Source organism: Phacochoerus africanus, chromosome 4 (assembly GCF_016906955.1).
Source record: "Phacochoerus africanus isolate WHEZ1 chromosome 4, ROS_Pafr_v1, whole genome shotgun sequence".
Classification (NCBI taxonomy): domain Eukaryota; kingdom Metazoa; phylum Chordata; class Mammalia; order Artiodactyla; family Suidae; genus Phacochoerus; species Phacochoerus africanus.
The window spans coordinates 26,832,551-26,860,004 of record NC_062547.1 but is presented as its reverse complement, the minus strand read 5'-3'; the positions used below and the strand labels follow the sequence as shown (position 1 = coordinate 26,860,004).

Sequence of the window (27,454 nt, the reverse complement as noted above, 5' to 3'; positions counted from 1 at the left end):
GAGGACAGGCATGAGAGCCAGTGATGGTTGGTAAATAAGGCACAGATCCAGATGAAGTTGTGTGCATGCATCTTGCTGTAATGAGCCCTGGGACCTAGAACTTGTATATGGTGGAAAGAAATTATTTTTAATAACAGTTTTTATTTTGTTTAGTTGGAAGTGGTTTATTAAATAATCCTAATATGTTTGACATGATCAAGTTTGCAAACATTTTTTTTCAGCCAAACTTTTCAAAAACATCTGTTGCATAAAGCAGGATTTTAGTCTATAGCTTTCTTCCCTTTATGCTAGTCTTTAAGGAAATTAAAAGATGTAATTAATCGGGGTATATATGTGCGCATATGTCCAGACCTGGATTTTTAGGAAATTTAAAGCATCTGAGTTCTTTACAGCTTTCCTTTGTGGTGACCATGCAGTTATCTTGTGTAGTTTACCCAGAGGAAACTGAAACTTAGAAAACATATTGATTCCCTTCCCTTCTTCCCCACCGCCTAGTCTCCCAGAAAGCATTAAACCAAAATCATAACATGCTAAGCTCAATCAAACTAACCTCTCATTATGCAGCTAATAATAGCCATTTTCTCTATTACATATTGATTGCTTTTCTTTCCATCTAAAATGTGCCATTCACTGTTTCCTATAACTGGCGTTCTTGAAACAATTAAAACCATATTTGTTTATCTTGAATTCATGCTAATTTAATAAGTTATTCTAAAAAAAAAAGCATCCTAAACTCAAGCCAAATGACTTACATTATTTTGTCTGACTGAAGTGGGATTAAACATGGGATCCAGAACATAATCAGATTCTTTTCCTTCTTATTTTCTCTGATCTCTAAAGGTATTCTTACTGAAGTGTGAAACCAAAGAATTGTCTAGTAACATGAAATTAGTTAAATAAAACTGAGAATTGTTTTCTTATTTTTTTTAGCATTTACAGATCATTTTATAACTGCAGGAACCTTACAGTCCTTTCTAATAACCGATATCATTGATGTGGAACATAGACCAGTCATTCATTACTGTGCTAATCAGACTATTATTAAAATGATAGATTTTCCACATACAAATAGTAGTAGATATAAGCAAAACCTAACTTGAATCTTGGTGTTAGTGTCCACTTATTCGCCAGGATCAAGCCAAGCCTTGTGCTAGTCCTTGCCCTGCTGCAGGATAGAAATATTGACTAGGGCAGTGTTTACTCAACCAACTGAAGCAGGAAATTGAGGTGTCTCAGTTATCAAGTTGATTCATTCAAAAGTGTTTCTTTGGTTGGAAGGTTATTAGAATTATTGACCTATTTCTTCACTTTATGTAAAAAGAAGTTGTAAGTGGTAATCTTGGAAGGCATGAATTGAGCTTATTTTATCTCTATTCTCAAGCCCTACTAGCATCATACCTGGCACATAGTAGTAGATATGCTTTATCTATTATGATAACCATATGAAAAGAAATATTACTGTTTGCCTTGTTTTATGGACAAGCAATCCAAGACTTAGAGGGTTTAAATAGCTTGCTAATAGCTAATAGTAAGTGATGGGATCAGGACCCATTAGATTTGTCCTGCTGCTTCTTATTCATCCCCACACTATTGTTGAATCCATGGATGTCGATATTTATACACGTAGCCTGTCATCCCTAGCAGTATGGCTCTTCATTAACTCTCTTTCCCTCATACTTTATTTCCCCTCCTTTACTGTATCCTGCAACCACAGCTCCCCACAAGCCTAGAGTCCCAGGACTGGAGAAAATGTGGAGAGATGGCAAAGAGCCATGACAGCCCCAGAGCATTTAGCCTTGGATAAATGAAGAACTAAATGAAATGCTTCAGTATTTCGCTTATGGATGGAGGACACCAAGTAGGAAAACTACCCACGCTTTCTCAGGTCCAGTCTAGACCCTGAGGCATGAAATTCACCCAGAAGCAAATGTGGCCCCTTGTCATTCTCTATAGACACTTGGGCAGCAGAAAGAGGAGAAATGAGCTCTCTGCCCTCTTTCACCATCTCTCTGCTGTTATTAAAACAAAATAATTCCCCCTTTTTCTGTCTCCCAGTTATAAAAGTAACACATGTTTGTAGAAAAATTTGGAAAACACAGACAAGTATAATGAAGAAAAAAAAAAAAAGCCAGTCTTCTACCTGCAGTAGTTTTTAAACTTCTAGTACTTTTTTTTTTTTTTAAACATGGATTCTTGAGCTTCACTCAGAATGTCTCATTTGGTAGTTCTGAATTCCGCTTTTTTAATATGCAGCCTGATGCACAGCCTTAATACACCATACTTTGAGACACATCAGTGAAAAAAAAAAACCTGGTTAATATTATGGTACTTTGCCTTTCAGATAGAAGAGTCCTATTATTCTATATATAATTGACCCTTGAACAACAAGGTTTGAACTGCATGGGCCCACTTTTACAAGGATTTTTTTCAATAGTAAATACTGTAGTACTGCATGATCTGCAGTAGGTTGACTCTCTGGATGCAGAAGCACGGATATGGAGGAATCTGTATACAGAGGGCTGAGTCTAAGTTGTACAAGGATTTTCAACTGCATAGAGGGTCATAGGGTCAGCCCCCTAACCACACTGTTTTTTTAAGAGTCAACAGTGTATATAACTATTATTCTCTGTGTGTGTGCGTATGCACACACACAGTTCATATATATATATGTGTGTGTGTGTATATATATAAAGCTTTATAACTTTATATACCCTGTACATAATTTGTATCCCTCCTTTTTCACCTAACATATTCCTTATAAATGCATACATTTTATCACTTAAATCACTGTCTTGTAACCACAATTTAGAATACTAAAATCTTGAATGACAGTCTGTCATTATTGCCAAATAGAAACTTCACATAGTAAGACATGTCTTCTCCCTAATGACATAAGAAGGCTCTTTGAGTTTATTTGTTTTCTGAGGCAGGCATGACAGTCACATTCTAAGGTTATTCAGGCACAGTGGAAACTGAATTAATGCAAAGTCAGATGTATAGATGCATTGTTAGCCCCAGGCTGTCTGTTTCACATCATCTACCTCCCCTCTGGTCGGGTGTCTCACATGATGTGACTGAATAAGTAAATGCAGTGGGAGGTCTGGGGCCATCTGCGCCAATCCCTGCACTATATAGATGAGGACATTGAGGCACCAGCAGAATAAAGGTTCTTGCCCAAGTTCACCAGGCAGTTATAGCAGAGCTGAAGAAGGTTGATAGATTTTAGGAGTACAGCTCTAGTTTTCCCAGTGAAGAGAAGTTTTGTTCATTTAACAGGGATGCGGAAAAATTGGAACCCTCATACATTTCTGAGGGGAGGGGTATATAATGATATATTCACTTTGGAAAATGATCTTGCACTTCCTCAGAAGGTTAAGCACAGAGTTGCTCTGTAATCCAGCAATTCCATTCTTAGGTCTATACCCAAGAGAAATGAAAATATACATCCACACAAAAATTGCACACAGTGTTCTTTCATAGCAGCATTATTCATATTATCCAGAACGTGGAAACAACCCAGCTGATGCATGGGTAAATAAAATGTGGTATATCTATACAGTGGAGTAGTATTTGGCAATAAAAAGAAATCAAGCACTGAGACATGCTGCAGCAAGGATTACCCTCCAAAACATGCTAAGTGAAAGAAATCGTTCACAAAGACCAAATATTGCATGGTTCTTTTTTTATGGTATGTTCAGAATAGGCAAATTTTTAGAGGGAAGAGGAATAGACTTGTTGCTTGGGGCTGAGAAAGATGGAGGAATGGAGAGGAAGTGACTGCTAATGGAATTTCTTTTGTGGTGATGAAAATGATCTAAAATTGAGTGGTGATGATCACACAACTCTGAATATAGTGAAAACCACTGAATTGTATTCTTTAAATTCTTGTATTCTTATAATTCACATACTGAGATATGTGAATTATATCTCAGTAAAGATGTTGACAGAGATTATTGTCTGAATCACTTTTTTCAGCTCTTCACTTGAGCTGTCAGCAGTGAATAGTCTCTTTCTTTCTCCTTTCCTCTGCTGGACAGGAATGAGGGTCAGAAATCTAATGTTAGCCTCTGTCCCCAGGAGACAGTATTCTGTAGGTATAAAAGCACTGGGGCAGATGCCCTCCAGAGTTGATAACTTTGCAGTCTTGGGCAGATCCTGTGCTTATTAACCTCTTCATTTCTCAAGTTTTTTTTTTTCCTATCTGCAAAATAAAGGATAATGTTACATATTTCATATGGTTGTTAAGAAGATTAAATGAGAAAATCCATTTAAAATGCTTAGGACAACATCCTGTAAGTGATGGCTGCTGCTTTTCTCCTAGTCCTGAGAACCACCACAGTTTCCAGCAGAAGGGCATGGGTCCGTGGACCTGTTCCCTCCCTTAGTCCCCTCCAAGAGTTCAGGAGACCTTCTAATACTGGTGGAGAAAAATAAGCCAATTGTTTATAACTAACTGGATTCTGCACTTTGAGCAGTTAACACTTCCCGGGATTAGTGACATTAGAGATTGCAGATTTTAGAGGATCATTGCTACCTCTTTGAGTGAAAATAACATGCAAATAAATTGAGTTAAATCTCCATAGTTGAGACTGCTAGATGTTCCTGCTTGGCTGGACTTACATGGCTGCCTTGTCTGTTGTTGGTTTAGTGTAGCTCTGTTGCTCATTCACATTGAAGCAAATATATCTGCCTTGAGGAGTGTGCAGCTGTGTGTCCATATATCCCAATAGAAACAAGAAATCAATGCATAAAAGCAATTATGTTTATTACTATGGCACAAACTCTCTTGTTAGCAAAGCTGCTGGGTGCCAAATTAAAAGAAAAATAAATTAAGAGTCACAAAAGAAATTATGTATCACATTTAAGAGACTCGTTAGGAGATACAGCCCCACTTTAAAGTAAACTCCTGTGAGATTCTGGTTCCCTTCCTACTTCCCCTTCCCCCTTCCCCTTAGCTCTGCCCTTTGGCTACTCTCTTTCTTTTGGAGCCTGAGAGCTCCTGATTGAAGTACCATACAAATGGACTCTAGGCGTTTTAAAGCTAGGTGGATGTGGTCTCTGAGCTGCCTGGTGGGCTGGAGTATTGTTAGAAATCAAAGGGATTGAGCTTTAAATGGCTTAATAAAATTAACACATCGTGATGTCATTCTCCCCTGCTCCAGCTCCTCTCTGCAGCGACAGAAGCCTTTAAAATATACTCTTTGCCAAAGCTTAAAGGGCTTATTGCGTGGCCAAGGTGAAGAAGGGAGTGGAGCTGTCAGCACTCCCCCTTTGCAGCCACACTTCAGGTTTCCAGGGCAGGATTGTATTTGACATTTAATTTAGGAGCCTGGGTATCTAGATATAAAACTTTATTGTGATAATAGTGATAAAAATCACCTAGACTTTTATTTAAGGGTCTCCTTTTTCCTATCCCTCCCCTCCCCCCCTTTTTTTCTCTTAGTTCAGCTTCTCATTCAGTTAGGAAATAAAACTTGCTTTGCTCAAGGAAAAATACAGTTTTTCTTTTTTGATTATCTTAAGGCTGAAGCTATAGAATGCAGCCTCAGTCATCCAGGTCTATATGTAGATGCTTGTGTGTATGTGTGTGTGTGAATGTAAACTTTGAAAATCAGGCCTCTCCCCTGATTGACTGCATTTAGCTGAAGGGCAAAATCTGTCAGTTCTCTGTGGTTGTGCAGAGAACTTCATTCCACCCAGTGATCCTGTTGATGACCATCCTCTTGTTGAAAGGCTTTTGTTTTACTTCTTTAGCAGGTGAAACACATTCTGTGATATTTGCCTTAATTCCCAACTCAACTAGATTAGACATTATAATCCCCATTTTAGAGATGAAGAGACATACATTTAAAGGGTTTAATGACTTGTCCGAGGCCACAGAGCTCATGATGGCAATAAATTGCCTTTCTCTGATTGCTGTATGGAATTGATAGTAGTTGTAGGAAGTTATTAACTTTTCACTTACAGAAGATACAGAAGATGGATGGGGAATAGTATACCCAATATAGAGTTTGTTCAGATTTGCAGGGAAAAGAGTTAGATTGAGGATGCCTTTACTTTATGGTGAAAGAGCACAGACATTGGAGCCAGATGAGTCCACATACTGGTACTTATTATCTCCATCACATGATTTGTCTGAGCCTTCAGTTTCATCTATAAAATGGGACTAATCATATTATGTTTCTAATAATGAGTACCCTGAAAACAGAAACTTTTGAGGAGATAAAAAATAATGGAGGATGATTGGTATCATGGTTTTCAGTGGCCTGGAAAGTATTTTAGCGACTCTGATTATTTAACAAGCCCTGTGGTTGTTAGGTAAGCAGACTGTTAGCTGCTCTAGGGGGAGTAGTAGGGTTTCAGTCTGCCAACCAGAGCACTTGCGATAGAGGCAAGTTGTAAGGTGGAGGAGCTGACTATACCTCCACACTCTGAGGAGCAGAGTGTTGACCTTTTGTTCTTATGCTTCCTGTGCTTTGCTTCTATGTTATAGAAATAGGTTACATCTGATCTTACCAAACTAGAAAAGGCGGCAGTGCTCCCTGACAGCCTGTGGTCATTTACTGAAACTGAAACAAGGAGCCTGTGATTGACATCCATCTTCTTCAGAGCCTAGATGTGTGAGGAAGTCCTTCTTGTGTTCCTTTGACAAGTCAGAATATGCACTCCTAAGAGCATAGGTTTTCTATCTCTAAGAGGCCCTGTATCTGTGAGAGCTCAGTGAGTACCATAGGAAAAACCCACCATAGATGTTCAGGTGCTGTTATCTGGACCAGCAGAACACTCTGCTGTTGTGTCTATACTCCCAGAGAGTACTAAGTTCTTTTCATGTATTATTTTGTATAAACTTCACAAAAATAGCTGTGAGAACCATATTATTGCCCCTCTTTTACAAATGAAAAAGCTTTCACCTTTCTGAGCTTCGGGAGCATAGCATTAGCAGAGCCAAAACTGAAACTTTTCTCTGTCACCACAAACTCCACGAACTTTACCATTCTGACCCTCTGTAGCAAACCATGAGACCTATATCTCAATTCCCTTTCCTGAGTATTCTTTGTGGCATACACTTGTTTTGGTTTTGTGGTTTCTATAGTATACAGATAGCTGTGGCTTTGCAGAAAAGCTGTTTGGATAGAGAACTGGGATGGAAATGAGGGGTGAATGTTGTTTTAATCTTCAGCAGATGAAATAGGCTTTCTTTGTATATTCAAGCCTAAGAGGCTTAAAAATAGTATTTTTGTTTGTTTGTTTTGTTTGGTTACTCCTGAAACTTTCAGTGTCGGTTTCCACCTCCCACTTCCTACATGGTAATTCCTGAGGCAGAAGCTGTCTTTCTAGTTTCTATACAGGTTAAGGTGGAAAGCGAGCTAGAAAACAAAGTAGAATAAAGCTCTCACTTGTATTCTTGTTTCTTACAGTCCTGGATGTCCCTGGGGATCCATTCTTCTACCTTCACATTTCTACACGGGGCACCCAGAAATTTCTTCTGTTCACTCAGGGAAAGCGTTGCTCAGAAGTTTATGATTGCTTTCTTTATTGTCACGCTGAGGTCAGGCAGGGAGAAGCATCTTAAGAGCAAGCGGTAGTATCAGTTCAGAGTGAGCCCAGAATCCCTGTCGAACTGTTCTCTGCCCCATCCAGTTCAGTGCCATGACACTGGGTCACACATCAGGTTGTCATGGCAGTAAAGTCTTAGCGGCTGGCAGCATGAACAGGCAGTCCTGGGAGGAGAGGGTGCTTGGCAGTGATGCCACAGCTGTAGTGGTTAGAACTCCACTTCTCATACACGGGCTGCTTGTCAGTCTTCTGTGACTGTTTCTCTCTCAGATGACTGAGGCACACAGTTGCTCTCCACTTCACAGCTGATTAGCAGTGTTTATTAGGATCTTCCAAGTACAAAGCCGTTTGGAAACACGGTCCTGAGCCCCTCATGTTCTCTGTGTGCATATGTACATGTACGTGTGTATTTATGTTTGTATGTGGGGGAGGGAAAACCATGAAAGGGAGGAAATTCAGAAGAAGCCCATTACAGGGTCATATGCATGAAGTTGGTAAAGAACAATAGAGTACTTACGCTCAAGTACTGAAATTTATAGTCTCTGGCAGAAATAGAGGAAGCCTGGAGTATTCTGACTGAAATACAGGGTTTCAGTCCAAGAGAATGTGATTCTGAGAAGGAAAAATACAAGCCGAGCCAAAGATTATATAAGGCAAATGTAAGGTCTAAACACTAAGAAGGAAAGCGTGAAGGGCACATGTGGTTATAATACCTGAGAGGGCCAAAGGTGGGATTTGAGGTACAGTTAGAAAGCCAAGGTTCAGGGCCAAGTGGAGATGAGAAAGGAGAGAAAGCTGACCTAGAACAAGTTAAAGGCAGGATCAGAATCCTAAATAGTTTCTGCAGATCACTCAGAAGTTCTCTGTGACTTAGAATTTTGTTTCGGTAAGTTAGTGTGCAAGTGAGAGCGGGACTGGCTTAAAGGGTTTAGGTGGGGGGCAGGTGGAGTTTAAATGGAGCTTTTGGATCTAGAGCATGGCTCTAGTTGTGTAGTGGGGAGTAGTGGGAAGGGGATGCAAGAAGGATTTTCATAGGAGCAGACTCCTTCAGTCAGACTCTGGTGGAGCGGCAGATACAGGATGGCTTCTGACACTCAGAATGTGTTGATCACCATGATGTGAAAGACCCTAAGCAAAGATATCATAATTTCCCTTCAAAATATTAAGTCAAGAAACCTGTTATCTGGAGGAGAAGATAAAACTTGACTCTAGAGTTGAGAGCCTGGGCGATTGCCTAAATCATGGTACCTTTAAGTGGGAAAGGGGACAGGGCAAGGTTGAAGGGAAGATACGAAAGAATGATGTGGTTAGAGGGCAGATTATGTAGTCAAACCACATAGGTTCAGACTCCAGCTCTGCTACCATTGTGTGTGTGTGAATTTGGGCAGATTTCTTATTCTCACTATACCTCGATTTCTTCATCTATAAAATTGATATAGCAATAATAATTGCACCTCACGGTATCATTATGATGATTAATTGATGTTACACATGTAAAGTGCTTAGAATAGTGCCTAATATGTAAGTGCTGAAAATGGTAGCAGTGACAATGATGATGAGGAGGGAGAAGATGCAGTTTGAGGCTTGATGGTTTAAATAATAGAAGAGTGTCCAGGTGGAGATACACGACAAAAGGAATTGTGACACTGGAGACCTAGAGAAGCCAGGCTCAGAGGCCATCTCCATGGAGGTGGTAGTTCAGTTGCAAAGGTGGGTTGAACAGCTAAGGAGGAGGGTATAGAGAGAAAGCGATTTTGCCCCCAGAGGACATTTAACAAGGTTTGGAGACTCCTGTGGTGGTCATAATTGGGGGCAAGGGGTGATGCTACTAGCATCCACTACATAGAGGCCAGGGATGCTGCTGCATATTTTGCAAGGTGAAGGACATTTCTGTCCACAACACAGAATTATCAGCTCCAGATATCAGTCGTGCCAAGGCTGAAAAACCCTTGGAGTTTCTCCATCACAGTCGCCTGGAGAGTGTGTAAAATTGCAGGAATGAAGCCGATTAACAGAAAGCCAGAGAAGTCCAGGGTCACAGAAACCATGAGAGGAGAGAAATTAAAGACTGAGGAGATGAGCAGTGCTCAGTGGTACAGACAGTTCAGGAGTGGGAGCAAGTGCAGTTGGTGGCTAGTAGACTGGTGCTGGAGGAGGCTGGGCAGCCAGTTTTATGATTTTCTAAATAAGCTTGGTGGTTAAAGGTAGGAGAGAGGATGATCTCTTGATAGGGCAGCATTGCCAAAGGAAAAGGGTTATTCTGCTGCTTCTTTACCACTTATTTTGACTCTGTTACCCTAACAACTTCTAGGTCAGAGTCCTAGTCCCCTGATACTCCCCTTTTGTTTTAGCAAGAAATGTGATGATGAGCAAATCTGGATTAGTGAATTAGTTTCGAGAGTGAAAAATTTGTGCTGCTTTGCCATTGTAGAGATAAAAGGAAGACTCGCTTTTCATTTTAAATAGCTCAGGAGGCTGAGGCCCTAAGAGATTCAGTGACTTGCCCGAAGTCACACAGTTGGTTGGTTCTAAAAGACAGACCTCACTAATAACCAGGCCCTCTAACTTCCCATCCTGAGTGCTCTTTTCTGTGCCAAGTTGCTTCCCAGTGGTCACATCCTGGTTCTCAGAGGCTCAATTTCCTTTTCAAAAGACAGTTACTATGTAGAGTGGTTGACAGAGCGCTGACCTGAGGTGAATCTTTGCTCCTTAGCTTACCTGCTGTGTAACAGCACGCAAGTGACTTCACCCTGTCAGCCTCAGTTTCCTGTAACATAACATGAAAATATTATTGCCTACCTGAGGATTAAATCAGAAACACATATATGGTGGCGCCTGGAACATTACCTGCACATGATAGCTCTTAATATTTTCATTATCATTATTCATAAAGGCAAATCTTTGTCACAGATTAAATGGCCAGAGAATTCCAGTGAGAGAAACCAGGCTAAAGTTAGGCTTGCCTCCTATTTCACCCAGCCTTTGTCCCAGCTCCATCTCCTGCTTTATGATAAGAGCAGTGTCATGAGGGTGCTTCTGCTGTGGTTATACAAGTTCTCAAAGCAGATATCTTTCTATATAGCAATGACGTCTATTTGTCATTGTTGAGCCTGATATTTCTCAGAAGTGGATGACTTTACACTTGAGATCATTCAATGGATCAGCTAGTTAGACCTTTTTCAGAGTTTTTCCAGACACTAAACCCTGCTCTGTTGAGGAGCTCTAAGATGACTAAGGGTCCCACAGGGGAACCCTTCAAAATGCAGTACTCAGCGATAACCACTATCTAACATTTGGTGTATTTCTTCTAGTCTTTTATAGTAGAATTAATAACAGCAGCAGTAAATAGCTGTTACTTCATTGAGTGGATACTTGAAGTAACGAAGTGATAACTGAGGTTGCGATCCCATGGTTCTCTAGTAACAGAATGAAAAAAGGAGGTAAAGAAGATACAAGTGACTGCTTTTGTTTAGAGGCTTCTGATGAAGGTGAGAAAAATGGTGTAGGGAAGAAATTAAATGTTCATTCTAATAACCGTTTCTCTACCTTTCTCAACATTATTGTGAAATCCGAGCAATGCAGGCTTCTAACCAGGTCGTCAGGAAAATATTTGACATCACTCAGAATGTTGATAATAGAATGTAGTTTGTGGTCTGCCTGTTTCTAGGCTCTTGGAAAATTTTCCAAGCCTTGGGGTGGAGGGTTGTTTTATTTACAAATAGTTACTCTTCTACTCATACACAAAGGACATAGGAAATAGGAGACCCAGCCATTCACTGAAAAAGGACTCTGGCCTCCTTGTTGATGAAGCTCTTCCCTTGCCTGCCGTCACAGGAGCCTGGCAGAGGTTTGAAAGGAGCTCTCTTGAAGTAAAATGTCAGAATAAATTCTGCAGGCTATCCAGAAGGCTAAACTTTGAGATTCCCTATCTGGAAGTTTCCATGGACACTGCCATGGTAAGAGAGTGCTGTGCTGTGGAAGCAAGGATAGATTGCAACATTGAAAAAAGTTTTTATTTTACTCTTAATGGCCATTGACAAGAGGAAAGGGGGAGTAAAAATGCTCTTTCTGACCTTTGGGGGAGGAATTTAGAGTCATCATTACTGTATTTCATGCATTTAACAATTTCTTTAGTCATTTTTGGAATAGGCTGCTTTAGAATTACTTGCAGTAAATTGGACTAATAGTACAAGTATTTCTGAAAGCTTCAGTTGGTGTAGACGCGGATGCTTTTCTTTTGTGTAGCTTCCTGCTCCTGACCCTGTCCCATCTTTCTCAGTTCATCTCAGCAACACTTTTCCGGAACACATCTTTCTTAAGCCATCATGCTTTCTAGCTAGTATGCATGTTTGTTTGTTTTTTAATAATCTGCCTGTAATAGAAAAGTAAATAAAACCTTGGTTTCCTGCAGACCACTTAGCTAGGAGTTAATGGCTTCCAGCCCTTGTCAAACACAGTGAATGGTGGTGTTCACAAGTACAGGGTCTTAATTCAAGATTTTACTTGTTTAATTATGTATGTGTAAAGTGCCAGTCTGTATGCCTCTTGGGTCCAGTCTAGCTTAGAAATATGAACTATAAGAGCATATATAAAGTACCCGGGGAGGAGACTTGACTCTTCAGTTATTCATCCTTTATCCCAAAATTCACCCGGGGGGAATAACATCCTAGTGGGGATAACAACAGAAGCAACCTGTTAACTGAAGTAACATCTCCATTAAGAAGAAATTAATTTGAAAAATCTGAAGTAGGCAGGAAGTGATCATTAGAGGCAATATGTTGTAGCAGAAAGTCCACTGGACTAGAACAGAGAGAAGTAGGTTTCTAAAGTGGACTTTATTACTGCATCTCGCCGGAGCCTTTTTTCCCCCCACCTTTAAAGTTGAATTCAGCTCTAGTAGGAACAATTAGATGTTCCTAGTTTTGACTATTCACAAATAAGCCACTTATTTTTTCAAATTACAGTGCTGCGCTTTACGTAATTTCAGTAAAATGCTATGTTTAATAGCTTTTCGTCCTAATGCATCTATAACAAAGATACAACTTGCTTGTAACCTAGGGTTTTAAAGTTTTAACGGCTTGGGGGCTAATCACTTGACCAAAGAGAACCAGCTCTTTGAATGGCTTCTTTTGTGCAGCGGACCCAGGTCCCTCAGGTGAGATTTTCCTGGAGAGCACTACCAGTGGCCTAGGAAGTACTTCAGAGAGGAAGGGGAGACTTTTCTTTTAGCCGGAGTAGTTTTACTTTTGGCTCTTTATACTTTGGGGCTCTACATTAAGACTTTGGGTCAAGGGAGGTTCTGTGGCTTTAAAAAGATTTGACAATTACTAGTAGGTTCTATAAAAAAAGGAAACTTTTACATCACCAGTTTTATTGTTCTGCGATACATCCAGCCTTCTTTCTTCTCTGCTTATGAAGAATTTTCTCTTTGGACATAATACTCATGTCGTATAGTCAAGAGTATGAGACTATCACTCTTACCTTTGGGGAGCTGTAGGAGGATAGAGGTGGGAGAGTTCTAAGAAACCTACTCAGAAGTGATGTCAGTGGCTCCCAACTAGCAGGTGCTGCCGTGAAGGACCAGCTACTCCTGGAGAACTGTGAAGTTCATAGCAGAATGGAAGTGAAATGAAACCTGAAAGGGAGTTTTGAAAGTTGCTTCCTTCCTGTCATTGGTAGGAGTCTTTGCTCCTACCACTTGCCCAGTCCCCCAGGGAGCCTCTCTTTTGGTCTGTGAATTTAAATGAATGCCATGACCCAGAAGTTTGTTCTTGCCTTTTTTTTTTTAATTAATTAATTAATTTATTTATTTTTGTTGTTGTTGTTGTTGTTGCTATTTCTTGGGCTGCTCCCTCGGCATATGGAGGTTCCCAGGCTAGGGGTTGAATCGGAGCTGGAGCCACCTGCCTACGCCAGAGCCACAGCAACTCGGGATCCGAGCCGCGTCTGCAACCTACACCACAGCTCACGGCAACGCCACATCGTTAACCCACTGAGCAAGGGCAGGGACCGAACCCGCAACCTCATGGTTCCTAGTCGGATTCGTTAACCACTGCGCCACGACGGGAACTCCTGTTCTTGCCATTTTGAACTAGGTTGGATAATACCTATTTGTTGTTTAGTAGAGAATGGGAATGAGATGAAGGCATAAAGATTTTATAGAGTAAATTATTCTGCTTTCAATTTGTGCTTGTGGCCTTATCTCTATAAAAATTAATTGCATAAAATAAAGGTTGAAAACCCAGTTAGAGCAAAGCAAAGTAGAGAATGTAATTTTTAAGAACCATGATTTATTCACCTACTGCAGTGTGGTCCCACCTTTCCCAGTTGTGATGTCACCTTGCTAACTTCAAATTACATGTGTATGTGATGTCTAATAAAATAGGTTGCAAGTCAGTTTTTATTATGCTTTGAATTTTCAGTTTCTTAGGCATTCAGAAGCATCCATCCCCTAGCTAAAACTTCCTAGGTTTAGTCTCTAGGAGAAGTTTCTAGGTCTTATAAGACTGAATTTGTTTCAGGGGTAGAGATCCATTGATAAATGATCATCATAAAGGATAACAGCCTTGAAATATACACACTGAAAGTAAAAAGAAATTATATAAATAAACACAAATCACAGTTCTCAATCTGATAAAGAACTTGCAGGAATGAATAACATTCAACACTCCCCCTCCCCTTTTCTCTAGCACCAGGGAGAGTACCTGCAAAGAGTATATGAATTCCTGAGGGCTTATGTCACTTAGTCACTTGATGTGTGAACGGATACATGTCTTATAGGCCTTATTTTGCATTGGTGTTTTTATAGCAGTGTTGCAAAAGCTGCTTTAAGTATCAAGCCTCTTTCAGTTTTTGAATCTAATAAAAAATGGCCTTATTATTTCCCCCCTCTCCTTTAATCTTTCTCAGTCTCCTTTTTAGTTTTTCCCAGTTTGACTTCCCTTCTGTTACAGTGAACAGAGCGCCAGCCTGGGAGCAAGAAGATTGGAGGACTCTGTGTCTCCTACAGGTTTTTAGCTGGATCTGTTTCCTTATCTGTAAAAGAAAGGGGTTCACTTAGATGACAAATACTTTCTCTTTCAGCTCTAAAATTCTCTGTTGGCATCTCTCCTTTTGTCTACCGTTCTCTCTCTTTCCTGTTTCCTGTCTCAGCCACTCAATATGTGTAGTTTAAAAATACTCATAATGTAGGGAGTTCCTATTGTGGCTCAGTGGTTTAAGGACCTAACGTTGTCTCTGTGAGGATGTGAGTTTGATCCCTGGCCCTGCTCAGTGGGTTAAGGATCCAGCATTGCCACAAGCTGTGGTGTAGGTTGCAGGTGCAGCTCAGATCCAGTGTTTTTGTATCATAGGCCACAGGTGCAACCCTAAAAAGAAAAAATAAAATAATTATAAGAATTCTCATAAAATAAACATAGTTATGAAAAAAACATCAATAAATGTAGTTACTGGCAAAATGTAGAGTTTAAAAGTTATTTTGGTAGCTTCTCACTTTGTTTGCTTTATGTTCTAGTCGAATACAGCCAAGAGTCGTATATTTTATTTAGTCTGCACAGTTGTTGTTGCAAAATAAAATAATGATATATTTTCACCCATCAGAGAGTACAAATTTAAAGCCTTGGTATTATCCAGTGTTGATGAAAGTATAAGAAAATGCTAACTTTCACACATTATTGTGGGAGTGCAATTGGTGCATCTTTTTTGGAGAGCAATTGGCAGTGTTAGTTAGTACTTTTATTTTTTAATTTTTTATTTATTTGTTTGCTTTTTAGGGCTGCATATGGAGATTCTCAGGCTAGGGGTTTAATCAGAGCTACAGCTGCCAGCCTACACCCCAGCCACAGCAACGCCAGATCCAAGCCACATCTGCTACCTACACCACAGCTCACAGCAAAGCCAGATCCCTAACCCACTGAGCGAGGCCAGGGATTGAACCTGCAACCTCATGGTTCCTAGTCAGATTTGTTTCCGCTGCGCCACAATGGGAACTCCTCAGTTAGTACTTTTAGAATATAAATGAATTGATTCATTGACTCCAAAGGTCTCTAAAGAAATTCATATACAAATATTAGGAGGTGTAGTCAATGATGTTCATTGCTGTGTTCATAAAAGCAAAATTTAGAAGTATCTTATATTTCCAGTAAGAGTGGAAATATTTAGTGGATATATTTGTCCTTTTATCCCTTTCTATAAAATCCATATATTATATATATATATACCTCTGTATCATGCAGACATTAAAAATAATACAAAGTGAAGTTGATCTGTATGGTATGTACTAAAATATTTTAAGTAGGAAAGCAAGACATAGAACCATATGTTCACCATGATCCATTTACATAAAAACAACTGTCTCTGTACATACAGTTATACCTTGTTTTATTGCACTTATCTTTATTGCACTTTGGAGATGTGTTTTTTACAAATTGAAGTTTTGTGGCAACCCTGTTTGCTTACTTCCTGTCTCTATGTTACAATTTGGTAAATTTTTTTTTTTTTTTTTGCTTTTTGGGGCCACACCTGTGACATATGGAAGTTCCCTGGCTGGGGGGTCAAAACAGAGCTGAAGCTGCCCTCCTGCGCCACAGGCACAGCAACACTGGATCCAAGCCACCTCTGTGACCTACACTGCAGTTTGCTGCTACGCCTGATTCTTAACCCCCTGAGCAAGGCCAGGGGTTGAACCTGCATCCCTATGAATAATAGTTGGGTTTGCAACCCTCTGGGCCACAACAGTATCTCCCACATTTTGGTAATTTGCAAAGTATTTCAAACATTTCCATTATTATTGTATTTGTTATGTTGATCTCTGATAAGTGATCTTGATGTTACCATTGCAAAAAGACTATGGTTTGCTGAAGGCTCTGATGATGGTTAGCATTTTTTAGCAGTGAAGTATTTTTAAATTAAAGTATGTCCTTTTTGTAGACATAGTGCTAGTGCATACTTAATGGATTACAATATAGTTTTAACACAACTTTTATATATCCTGGGAAACCAAAAAACTTGTGTGACGCTCTTTATTATGATAATTACTTCACTGTGGTGTCTAGAACAGAATCCACGGTGTCTCTAAGGTATGCCTGTATATGTATTTAACTAAAATAGAAAAATGGCTGCAAGTATATGTTAACAGTAAATATGCTCTGAGGTGGAAAATGGTATTGGGATGGAGAGAGAGGAGGAATTTCATTTTTTTCAATATACACTCATATATTAAATTTTTAAAGTTTAGTAGATTTTAAATAAATTTAATATATTTAAATAAATTTATAAATGTATTACTGGTATAAAAATAAAAGAAATAAAAAGGAAAGATAAAGAATTATTTCCTGGAGTTCCTGTCATGGCTCAGCGGTTAACGAATCCGACTAGGAACCATGAGGTTGCGGGTTCGATCCCTGGCCTTGCTCAGTGGGTTGGGGATCCGGCGTTGCCGTGAGCTGTGGTGTAGATTGCAGACGTGGCTCAGATCCCTTGTTGCTGTGGCTGTGGTGTAGGCCGGTGGCTACAGCTCCTATTAGACCCCTTGCCTGGGAATCTCCATATGCCACGGGAGTGGCCCAAGAAATGCCAAAAGACAAAAAAATAAAATAAAAAATAAAAAACCCAAAAAGATTGGTTAAGAAATTCATCAAAGATATTAGAGTAACATTGCTCAGAGGAGATTCCTAAAACTTCAGGATCAGATAGGACCTGTGGTTGGTTTTTATTTGGCCAGGGCTTCTTAACACTTATAGTAATAGCACTACCCTCCTATTTCTTGGTATGTCCAACTTATTCTTGTTTGTCTGTGTTCTGCAGGTAACCCGGGACCAGATGAAGGTGTTTATACAGCAGGAATTTAAGAAAGTTCAAAAAGTGATTGCTGATGAGGAGCAGAAGACCCTTCATCTGGTGGACATCCAGGAAGCAATGGCCACAGCTCATGTGACTGAGATCCTGGCAGATATCCAATCCCATATGGATAGGTTGATGACTCAGATGGCCCAAGCCAAGGAACAACTTGATACCTCTAATGAATCAGCTGAGCCAAAGGCAGAGGTAAAGAAAATAAATGCCTGTAATAATAAGGAGCTGGAGAATTAGGAAACTGACTGCCATGTTTGCTAACTCTAGAAATTTCCCCCTTTTGGTTCCTGAACGTGAATGGATCGAAAGCTTAGATAGGGTATACGTGTTTACACCAGTGTATAAACTAGTATGAAGTATTGGCTGCAAGGGCCTGTACTCAGCAGTTGGGCCTGGCAAAACATTTGTTTACCATGACCTAAAGGAGTATAATCAATGAGGCAAATATTATTCACAGTTAATGAGGGAAGCCAGAAATCAGAGCCAAAGAAGAGGGCAATTGATAGATCCCAAGTTGTGAAAATGACCCTATAAATAAAGTCATCATAGGGAAGAGAACTGGGCTGAATGAGACTAAATCAGGAAGTGGAGCATAAAGCAGGCCCAAATAAAAGATTCTGTACTGATTCAGTGAGTAGCGCAAAGGTGCCTCAGGCTGTTTTTTTTATGGAGCTAACTGCATAAATTGGGGACATTACTGTTGTGGGCTATGGCATTGTGAGGAACAAAAAAAAAGTATGAATTAAGGATCCAAGATAAATGTTGAATCACTGTACAAATTTTAGTTACTACATTCATTGTTATTTTATAACAGGAATAAAAGGATCTTAGGCATTTTACCAAACCATGAATTCAGGCATTTTACCAAACAATAAATAAATTCAGGCATTTAGAATCTATTTCTAAAAACAACAACAAAAATACATTTATTATTGCTGTTTTTAAAAAATGTGAAATATTTCAACCACTAGGGAGAGGCTGTTGTTCATCAGATTTCATACTATTATATTGAAAATTCTGGTCAAGCTTATTCCAGATAGGTTTAGGGTAGGCCCTCCTAGAAGAAAACGTAGGAGAGTCCTGTGAACTTTCTAGGATACCTGCTGACTCAGTGAGCTGAGGCCTTAACTGACAGTTTTGCTTTGGCTCTGTAGAGCCTAGCCAGTAAACCAGTGAGCAAAAGCACTGAGTTACAAACTAGGAGGCAGGTACTATCTGTGCCATCCTAACAGGAAACATAAGAGACCATTGGACAGTACCTGCTTCACTCATCCAGGGTTCTTGATTAATTTTCATCAGTGTCTGAATGAACTAGAGTAGCTCTTGATCTTTTCAATTCATCCTCCCCAGAATTAAAGAGGTGCGTGCCTGAATGAGTTTCTAGATTGGTAAGAGAGCACTTTATATTCATCATTTCGTTTAATCCTTACTTCAGCATTCATTGTCTCCACTCTGGGCTATTGAGATGCCAGGAACTGCAGACACTGACCTGGTGTCGTTTAGTTAGTGGAAAAGAGAACCAGGGTTCAGTCCATCCTGTTCTTGTGCCCGTGCTTTTTCCCGACTATATGCTGTATGTCAAATGTCCTGTTTGTGTCTGTGGGAAGAATGAGGAGAATCAGTGTCCTAGACAGCTTTGCATTCCTAAGACCTTTTTTTTCTGTGGAGGTGGTCACTTTGTGTCTTAATAAACAAAAAGTTTCAACCAGAGTTAACTCAAGGAATCACTGGCCTAACTATGCCCAATTCCCCTCAAATTTTGATACCCTCCATATTTATTCCGTGTGTTGATTAAGTTGTTTTTACAAAAATAAACATTTAATTTAGAGAGATCTTCCTCTCTTTTTTATTTTCAAGTAAATTAAATAAATAAATAAATAAATAAATAAATAAATAAATTCCCTCTCCAGTACTAACTGTCTTTTATGTGCTTCAGCAGCTCAACTGTATTATGCTTATTAACGTTGATGGAATTACTCCTAGGGATGCAAAGATGACAAGGCCTAAGAACCAAGCAGTGGACAAACTCAGCTATTAAAAATGAGAAGTAGGAGTTCCCGTCGTGGCGCAGTGGTTAACGAATCCGACTAGGAACCATGAGGTTGCGGGTTCGGTCCCTGCCCTTGCTCAGTGGGTTGGGGATCCGGCGTTGCTGTGAGCTGTGGTGTAGGTTGCAGACGCGGCTCGGATCCCGCGTTGCTGTGGCTCTGGCGTAGGCCGGTGGCTCCAGCTCCGATTCAAGCCCTAGCCTGGGAACCTCCATATGCCGTGGGAGCAGCCCAAGAAATAGCAACAACAACAACAACAACAAAAAAGACAAAAGGCAAAAAAAAAGACAAAAAAAAATGAGAAGTAGCATTCAGTTAGCTAGAGCTTTTACACAGAGCTGTTATCGTTTAATAGACTCTCTTTCCAGATAATCTGGTAACTTATTGATCAGAGCAATTTCCAATAGCTCTCTTTCACTCAATAGGAATTTTTTCCTTCTCTTTGTATGGTGATTTTTTTAAATCACCTGCATCTTTAATTTGACCAGAAGACCCCCCCCACACACAAACATTTGATTATGAAAAATTGCAAAATTTGATTATAACTGTATACCTCCACCAAGATTGGTGTATACCTATACCAAGATTCTGCCATTAACATTTTACTATACTTAATTCATTTTATATATATAGCCATCTTTCCAGCCTTCTACCCTTCATTGCATTTTAGCTTTGGTGCATTTGAAAACAAATTGCACCTTCTGATTCTGAACAAAATGGAGTAAACATATTATTTTACTCCTTTTATTAATCACAGCAAAAATTCTTGACAAGATACTGAGTCATCTACCAGAAGACTCTCAAAAATGGAGGAAAGATGGCAGACTGACCAGGGATCTTGGGATATAAAGAACCACACAGCAGTGAGTTCCCTGGCAGGGTAGGGGGTGGTTTCTTGCCTCCTATATATCCTGGCCTGGGTGCCTTGCCAACTGGAAGCACTAATGTGCACAGAAAAAAGAAAGTTCCAAAAAAGCCTGCTCTCTCTAGCCAAAGGACTAGGAAAAGGGTGATTCATCTGTAGAGAAACCTTTTATCCATACGTGCCTATTCTGGTGATGAGTACCATGAACAAAACTGCATATTGGCACCATAGTAGCAGAGCTGGTGAGGTGAAAACCTATTTTATACCCTTGCCTATAGTAACAAGGTGTCATTTTTTTTTTTTCTCTGTGGAGCCTGTAGGTAAAAGTCTAACTTCTACCATTGCCCCTGCCCCTCTCAGTAGTGAGTAGTGCCCACCTCCCATGGAGGTTGAAGGTGAAACTCTTGACTTTACCCCTCCCCTGCAGTGATAGGAAGGAAATAGCACCCCTAGGTAGTGGTCTGTGCATGTGAATCGGAAAAAAAGAATTTTTGAGCATAGCAAGGTAAAAAGAAAGAGTTTATTGAGATAAGAGATGCTGCAAGTGCAGCAGACAACTTCCTGATGATCAGGGAGAGCTGACCCTGGGCGTGTGGTCATGACTGTGTTATAGCCCAGGGAGAGGAGAGGAGAGGTCTCAGGATATACCTGCTGACCTGCTGATTGGTTGGGGAAAGAGGGGTCTTACGATACACTTGTTGGTTGGTTGGGGACATATAAGGCCCCTACAGGGGTAGGGTGAAGAGTGGGCCACATACCTTTTCTAGTAGGAGGTAGGAAGGAGTAGGCCAGGTTGCTCAAGGTAGGGGAGGGGGCAGTGAGACTGATGGGGTGATGATAAGGCTCTGGTATTTCTTGTCTTTGCCAGAGGCTTTGAGTTCTATCTTCTTGAAGAGGTCTTAAAGCCCCCATGGGGACTGTAGATGGAACTTTAACTAAGCAATGCCTTCCTCGCAGCTGAATCAGTGGGTGGAGTCATACCTTCCCCTCCTACTTTGTAGTGATGAGTTGATGCCCCTCCTCCTCCTGAGCCAGCACAACAGAGACTGTAGATTGGAGCATCATCATCTGAGAGGGCCAACCAGAATAGTGCTGCAGAAACTTTATAAGTTCCATTGATATTTGAACCACAAGCCACAAAAGTGATCTAGGACATGTGTTCTGAACCTAAATGGGTTGACGACCTGCTAGAATAGAAGGTTTAAATGGGAACCATATCTTAGAGTGTTCAGGATACAGTCCAGAGTTACTCTTTATATCAGGAACCAATGAAATCTCAACTCTAATGAAAAAGAAAATCAGTAGATGCCAACACCAAAATGACACAGATTTTGGACTTATCAGACAAGGATTTTAAAGCCACCATATAAAAATGTCTCAATCAGCAATAACAAACACTATGGAAAAAATGAAAAATGAAAAAATCTCAGAAGAAATAGAAGATATAAAGAAAGACCACATGAAATTTTAGAACTGAAAAATGCATTAACTGACAAAAAATTCATTGGACTGGCTCAGTGGCAAATTGGAAATGACAGGGAGTAATCAGTGAATTTGAAAATATTTGCTCCAATCTAAACAGCCAAGAAAGAAGGATTGAAAAACAGTTGAATTGATGGAGATGACAAAGGAAAGAATCAATAAATTTGAAGACAGATCAATAGATATCTAAACTGAACAACAACAAAAAGATTGAAAAATAATTTGAGTCTCAGGACCTGCGGGATAATAAAGATTTAACATTCATGTCACATGTCTGGTAAAGGGAAGAAAAGGAATATAGGGTGAAAAAAAATTTCAAGAAAAAATGGCTCAAAACTTCTAAAATTTGGTTGAGTAATATAAACTTAGAGATTTAAGAAGTTGAATGAACCTAAGTGAGATAAACCTAAGAAATCTACCCTAGACACGTCAATATCAAACATCTAAAAACTAGGGACAAAGAAAAAATCTTGAAAGCAGAGCAGCCAGAGAGAAATGACACATTAGATGTGGGGAACAATAGTTCGAATGAATGTGGTGTATGTACGATGTTTCTTCTGTATCTATTTAAATGGTTATGTGGGTTTTCACCATTATTCTGTTAGGATGGTTGGTTACCTTGGTTAATTTTATAATATTTTATCAACCTTGCATTCCCAAGATAAATTCCCACTTGGTCATTATATATTATCTGTGTTCATTCAATGCATTAATGCTTTGTTAAAGATTTTTGTCTGTTAAAAAAAAAAAAAAAAAAAAGGAGTTCCCGTCGTGGCGCAGTGGTTAACGAATCTGACTAGGAACCATGAGGTTGCGGGTTCGGTCCCTGCCCTTGCTCAGTGGGTTGGGGATCCGGCGTTGCTGTGAGCTGTGGTGTAGGTTGCAGACGCGGCTCGGATCCCGCGTTGCTGTGGCTCTGGCGTAGGTCGGTGGCTACAGCTCCATTTCAACCCCTAGCCTGGGAACCTCCATATGCCATGGGAGCGGCCCAAGAAATAGCAACAACAACAACAACAACAACAACAAAAGACAAAAAAAAAAAAGGTTTTTATGTCTGTGTTTAAGGAAGGATATTCACTTCTAAATTTATATTTTTTATAATGTCATTGTCAGGCTTTGGCATTAGGGCTGTCCTGGACTCAGAAAATAAGCTGAGAAGTACTTCCTTCTCATCTGTTTTCTGGAAGAGTTTATGAAAATAGGTGTTATTTCTTCCTTAAGTATTTGGTAGAATTTACCAGCAAAACATCTGTCCTGGAGTTTCTTTATGTGAAAATTTTCGATAACCAGTTCACTTTCTTTACTATAGAGATAAGATTTTTTTCATTAGTTGTAGTTTTTTAGGAGTTTGTCATTTTCATCTGTTTTAGTTTTCAGTACAAAGTCATTTATAATATTTTCAATTATTTTTAAACTATCCGTAGCCTCTAGAATGGTAACCATCTTTCATTTCTGACATTGATAATTCGTGATTTCCCCCTTTTTTCCTTTGTCAGTCTGACTAATTTTATTAGTCTTTTTAAAGAACTAACTTTTGAATTTGCTAATTTTGCTCTTTTGTTTTCTATTTTGTTTATATTTGCTTTTTTCTATTGGAGTTTACATAGTTCTTTTTTTCCAGCTTTATAGTTCATGGATTTTACTACATTCGTCTTTTATGTAAAATTTTTAGAGGAATAATTTCCCTTTGATCATTGGCTTTAGTTGAATCACACAACTTTGGTTATATTGTATTTTCATTACATTCAGTTTCAAAATTTTTTTCATTCACCATGTGACTTCTTCTTTTTGTTAATTTTTTAGGAGTAATTTTTTAGTTTCTAAATATTAGGGAATTTCCTACATATCTTACTGTTATTCATTTTTAATTTAGTTCCACTGTGATCAAAGAACCTATTCTGAATTATTTCAGTCTTCTAACACTTACTGAGACTTATCTTATGGCCTAGCACATGGTCTTTCTTGGTGAATGAATATGCACTTAAAGAGAATGTGTATTCTGTTGTTTGAGTGTATTATTCTGTTAAATATCAGTTATGTGTTCAGATAATTTATGTTTTTATTGATTTTTATGTCTGTACTTCTGACTGTTAAATCTTCCTGATGAACTAACTCTTTAATCATTATGACCATTTCCTTTTCTCTGGTAATACGCTTTGTCTTAATATTGTCTAATATTAGTAGAACCAGTCTAGTGTTATGCTTATTGTTTTCATGATATATCTCTTTCCATCCATTTGCTTTCAGTCTATCTGTATTGTTAAGTTATGTCTCTCATAGGCAACATATAGCTGGTTCTTATTCTTTTCCATTTTGAAAATCTCTGCCTTTTAATTGAATGTAATGTCCATTAACATTTAATGTTATTATTAACATGGTTAACATTACCATTTTATGATTTGTTTCCTGTTTGTTCTTCTGTTTTTATTCCTCATTGTCTTTTCCTGCTTTCTTTTAGATTTTTGAAACACTTATTTTAATTCCATTTTAATATATCCATTGGCCTTTAGCTCTATTACTTTGCATTATTTTTAGTGGTTTCTATAAGGATTATAATATATACTCTTAAATTTTCATTCTACTTAAAATTGATATTGTAACACTTCACATAAAATGCAGATAGCTTGAAACCATATAGGCCAATTGCCTGCCTTTCCATATCCTTTGTGTTGTGGTTGTCATATGTATATGACAACCACACATATATATATGTCATATGTATATATAATTTACATATGGTATAAACACAGACAGTTATAATTTTAGCTTAAATCATATGCTTTTAAATAAATTAAAAAGGAAAAAGATAATTTCATATCTGTGAGTGTGTATATATATATATTTTAAGCAAGTTTGTAGTAATAGTTGCATAATTCTGAATTTACTTTTTTATGTGTACTGAAAACAGGTAATTTCATGCTATTATAAATCATACCTCAGAAAAGCTGATAAAAACAACATGTCTAGCTATCCCATTCCCCAAGTGCTATTTGCCTTTGATTCATGAGGATTAATCTAAAAACAGAACACTAACACAGTGCGTCTATTTTAAGAAACCTTCAGTACAGATGAATTTGATTAGGTCAAGAAGAATAACAGAGCTTTTGGTTGAAGGAGTCCAAAACTTACAAGCTTTCCTATTGACATTTCTTTTTAAAAATGTGTTTTTAATATATCTGTTTGGGTCATCTTATAGAATATAGGGTAGAGGAAGAGTTTCAGTACCAGTTATATGTACTGTGGTCTTTCTTCTTTTCAATAAGATATGCTCTTTTCCCTCTTCAACTAACTACAGTTTTTTATTTCTTAATCATAGTATATTTAAAACTTGCAGACACAGCAGAAAGTAAAGACAGCACACTAAGTGAATAGCTATCCTTGGGTGTTCTATTTGTGTGTGTGTTTCTTTGTCCCCCGCCCTGGCTTTGTTGAGATATTATTAATGTCTAACATATGTAAATTTAAGATGTACAAAATGATTACCACAATATAGTTAATACCTTTATCCCATCATGCCATTTTTTTCTTAACGGGATATTTTAAACTTTTAGGAGTTCCCATTGTGGCTCAACAGTTACAAACCCAACTAGTGTCCCTGAGGATGCAGGTTCAATCCCTGGCCTCACTCGGTGGGTTAAGGATCCAGCATTGCCATGAGCTGTGGTGTAGGTCACAGATGCAGCTCAGATCCTGTGTTGCTTTGGCTGTGGTGTGGGTTGGCAGCTGCAGCTCCATTTAGACCCCTAGCTTGGGAACTTCCGTATGCCCCATCTGTGGCCCTAAAAAAGCAAAAAAGCAATATATAGTGAGATAATCATAGAAAATTTTAGTTCAAATGACTAAACCATTAAAAATGATACTTGAGGGAGTTCCTGGCAGTAGTGGCGCAGTGGGTTGGTGATCTGGCTTGTCTCTCTGAAGGTGCTGGTTCCATCTCCAGCCTGGAGTAGTGGGTTAAGGATCCAGCATTGCTGGAGCTGTGGCATAGGTTGCAGCTCTGGCTTGGATTTTACCCCTGGCCTGGGAACTTCGTATACTGTGGGGACAGCTGAAAAAAGAAAAATAAATGATACTTGAATACTCTAAACATTTATTATAAACTTGAAATACCTATCTATGTATTTTTTTGATTCCAAGTCAAGGACTTTCCTTTCAGAATATGGATTTCTGTTTGGAGTAGACTGTCATATTTCTGGTATAAACTACACCCATACTGCACCATTTATAAGGTCCAATATCAGTCTGTTTATAAGTGAGGAGAACATTTGAAGAAAGTTTAATATAGAATCCTAGGTTTTTATGCATTATTTTTTCTAATATTTTACATGTGTCTCACCTATATCAAAATTGACAGCAATTCTTAAGTAACCCATCTTTATTGAATGTTTTGGATGTGTTAAATTTGATTTTCATGGAAGCAACAACTCATGGAACAACATTTCTCTCTTGCATTCATTTTTTTTAATTTAATAAGATGTTATCATAATTACAAGTTCATCTGATATAAGCAGGCTCAGGAGCAAACGAGTTTGATTCTTGGTGAACAGACCTTTTTTTACTGGTGGATGTAGAAATGAAAGGTTGTACTAGATAGAGTGTAACATACAAGAGCACTTAGGATATTTTACAGAGGGACTTGGGAGCATTGCTTCATCTAACAGGTCATTTAAACGCAAATTGGTGTTTAAAGACTTTCAGTTCTAATAGTGTCTGAAACCAGAATTTACTCATAATGGTGGTAGAAATTAATCTTAAATCCTTATATTTTGCCTTCCCTTCTTTCCCCTCTTGAGTAGATATGGTACTATGGCTTGTGCTGTGCTGGGTGCAGAGAATAAAGAGATGACCACACAGTTTCTATTCTCAGGGAGTTGAAATCCAAAGAGGGAGAGACTGTGTGGTTCTGGTACTCTCAATTTTCTGCTCTAACAATTAGCCCAGAAGTGTTCCCCATACAGATGTGGAGGACAAAGTAGGGTTATTCCAGTCTGTCAGTGAGGAAAACTCTGAGTGACCCTTGACCTAAGGGATGGATGAGATTAGCTAGGCTCTTGGAACAAGAATGTGCATCTTCAGGGAAGAGCATGGACACAGCTTTTACTAGTAAGGATTAGCAATCCTCTGAATGTCTGCTGACATGTTCAAAATTGCTTAATAATTATATGTATGTGTCTTTGTTCTTTACTTATTTATTCATTTCTTCAAAAGTGAAACTCTCACCCTGGTCCTCCCCATGCTTTGTGGGAGTGATTATTGTTTCTGAAAGTAACCATTTACCTGTAAGTAGCAGAAATGGATGAATGTAAAACAGAGTCCTGTGCCCCATCTTCTCTGTTCTTCCCCACTCTCCCTAGAAATGTTACTAGTTAACATTTTAGGGTAGTACAGTAATGACCACCATTTGTTGAACACCTCTTAAGAGCTACTTTTATACACATTCTCTCATTTATTTTAACCCACATAGCCACTTGGTGAGGTAAGAATCAGGATCTCTATGTGTAGATGAGGAAATTGAACCCTGGGAAGGTTAATTGCCAAAAGCTATTCTGAAGAACTGGAATTTGAAGCCATGTTTCTCTAACTCAGAAAGCCTGTCTCTGAACATCCTACCAAAACATGTGAGAGTGGAGGACCACTCTAAATCATGGAA

The 27,454-nt window shown here is 38.9% G+C and overlaps 1 protein-coding gene across 1 annotated transcript in view; it reads left to right on the top strand.

Annotated features, from left to right (window-relative positions):
- TRIM44 (tripartite motif containing 44) overlaps nucleotides 1–27,454 on the top strand; it is a 113,342-nt gene that overhangs the window by 26,554 nt on the left and 59,334 nt on the right. The window contains exon 3 of the mRNA XM_047775980.1: nucleotides 17,362–17,601. Within this exon, the coding sequence (XP_047631936.1) occupies nucleotides 17,362–17,601 (240 nt within the window). The remainder of the gene's footprint in view (nucleotides 1–17,361; nucleotides 17,602–27,454) is intronic.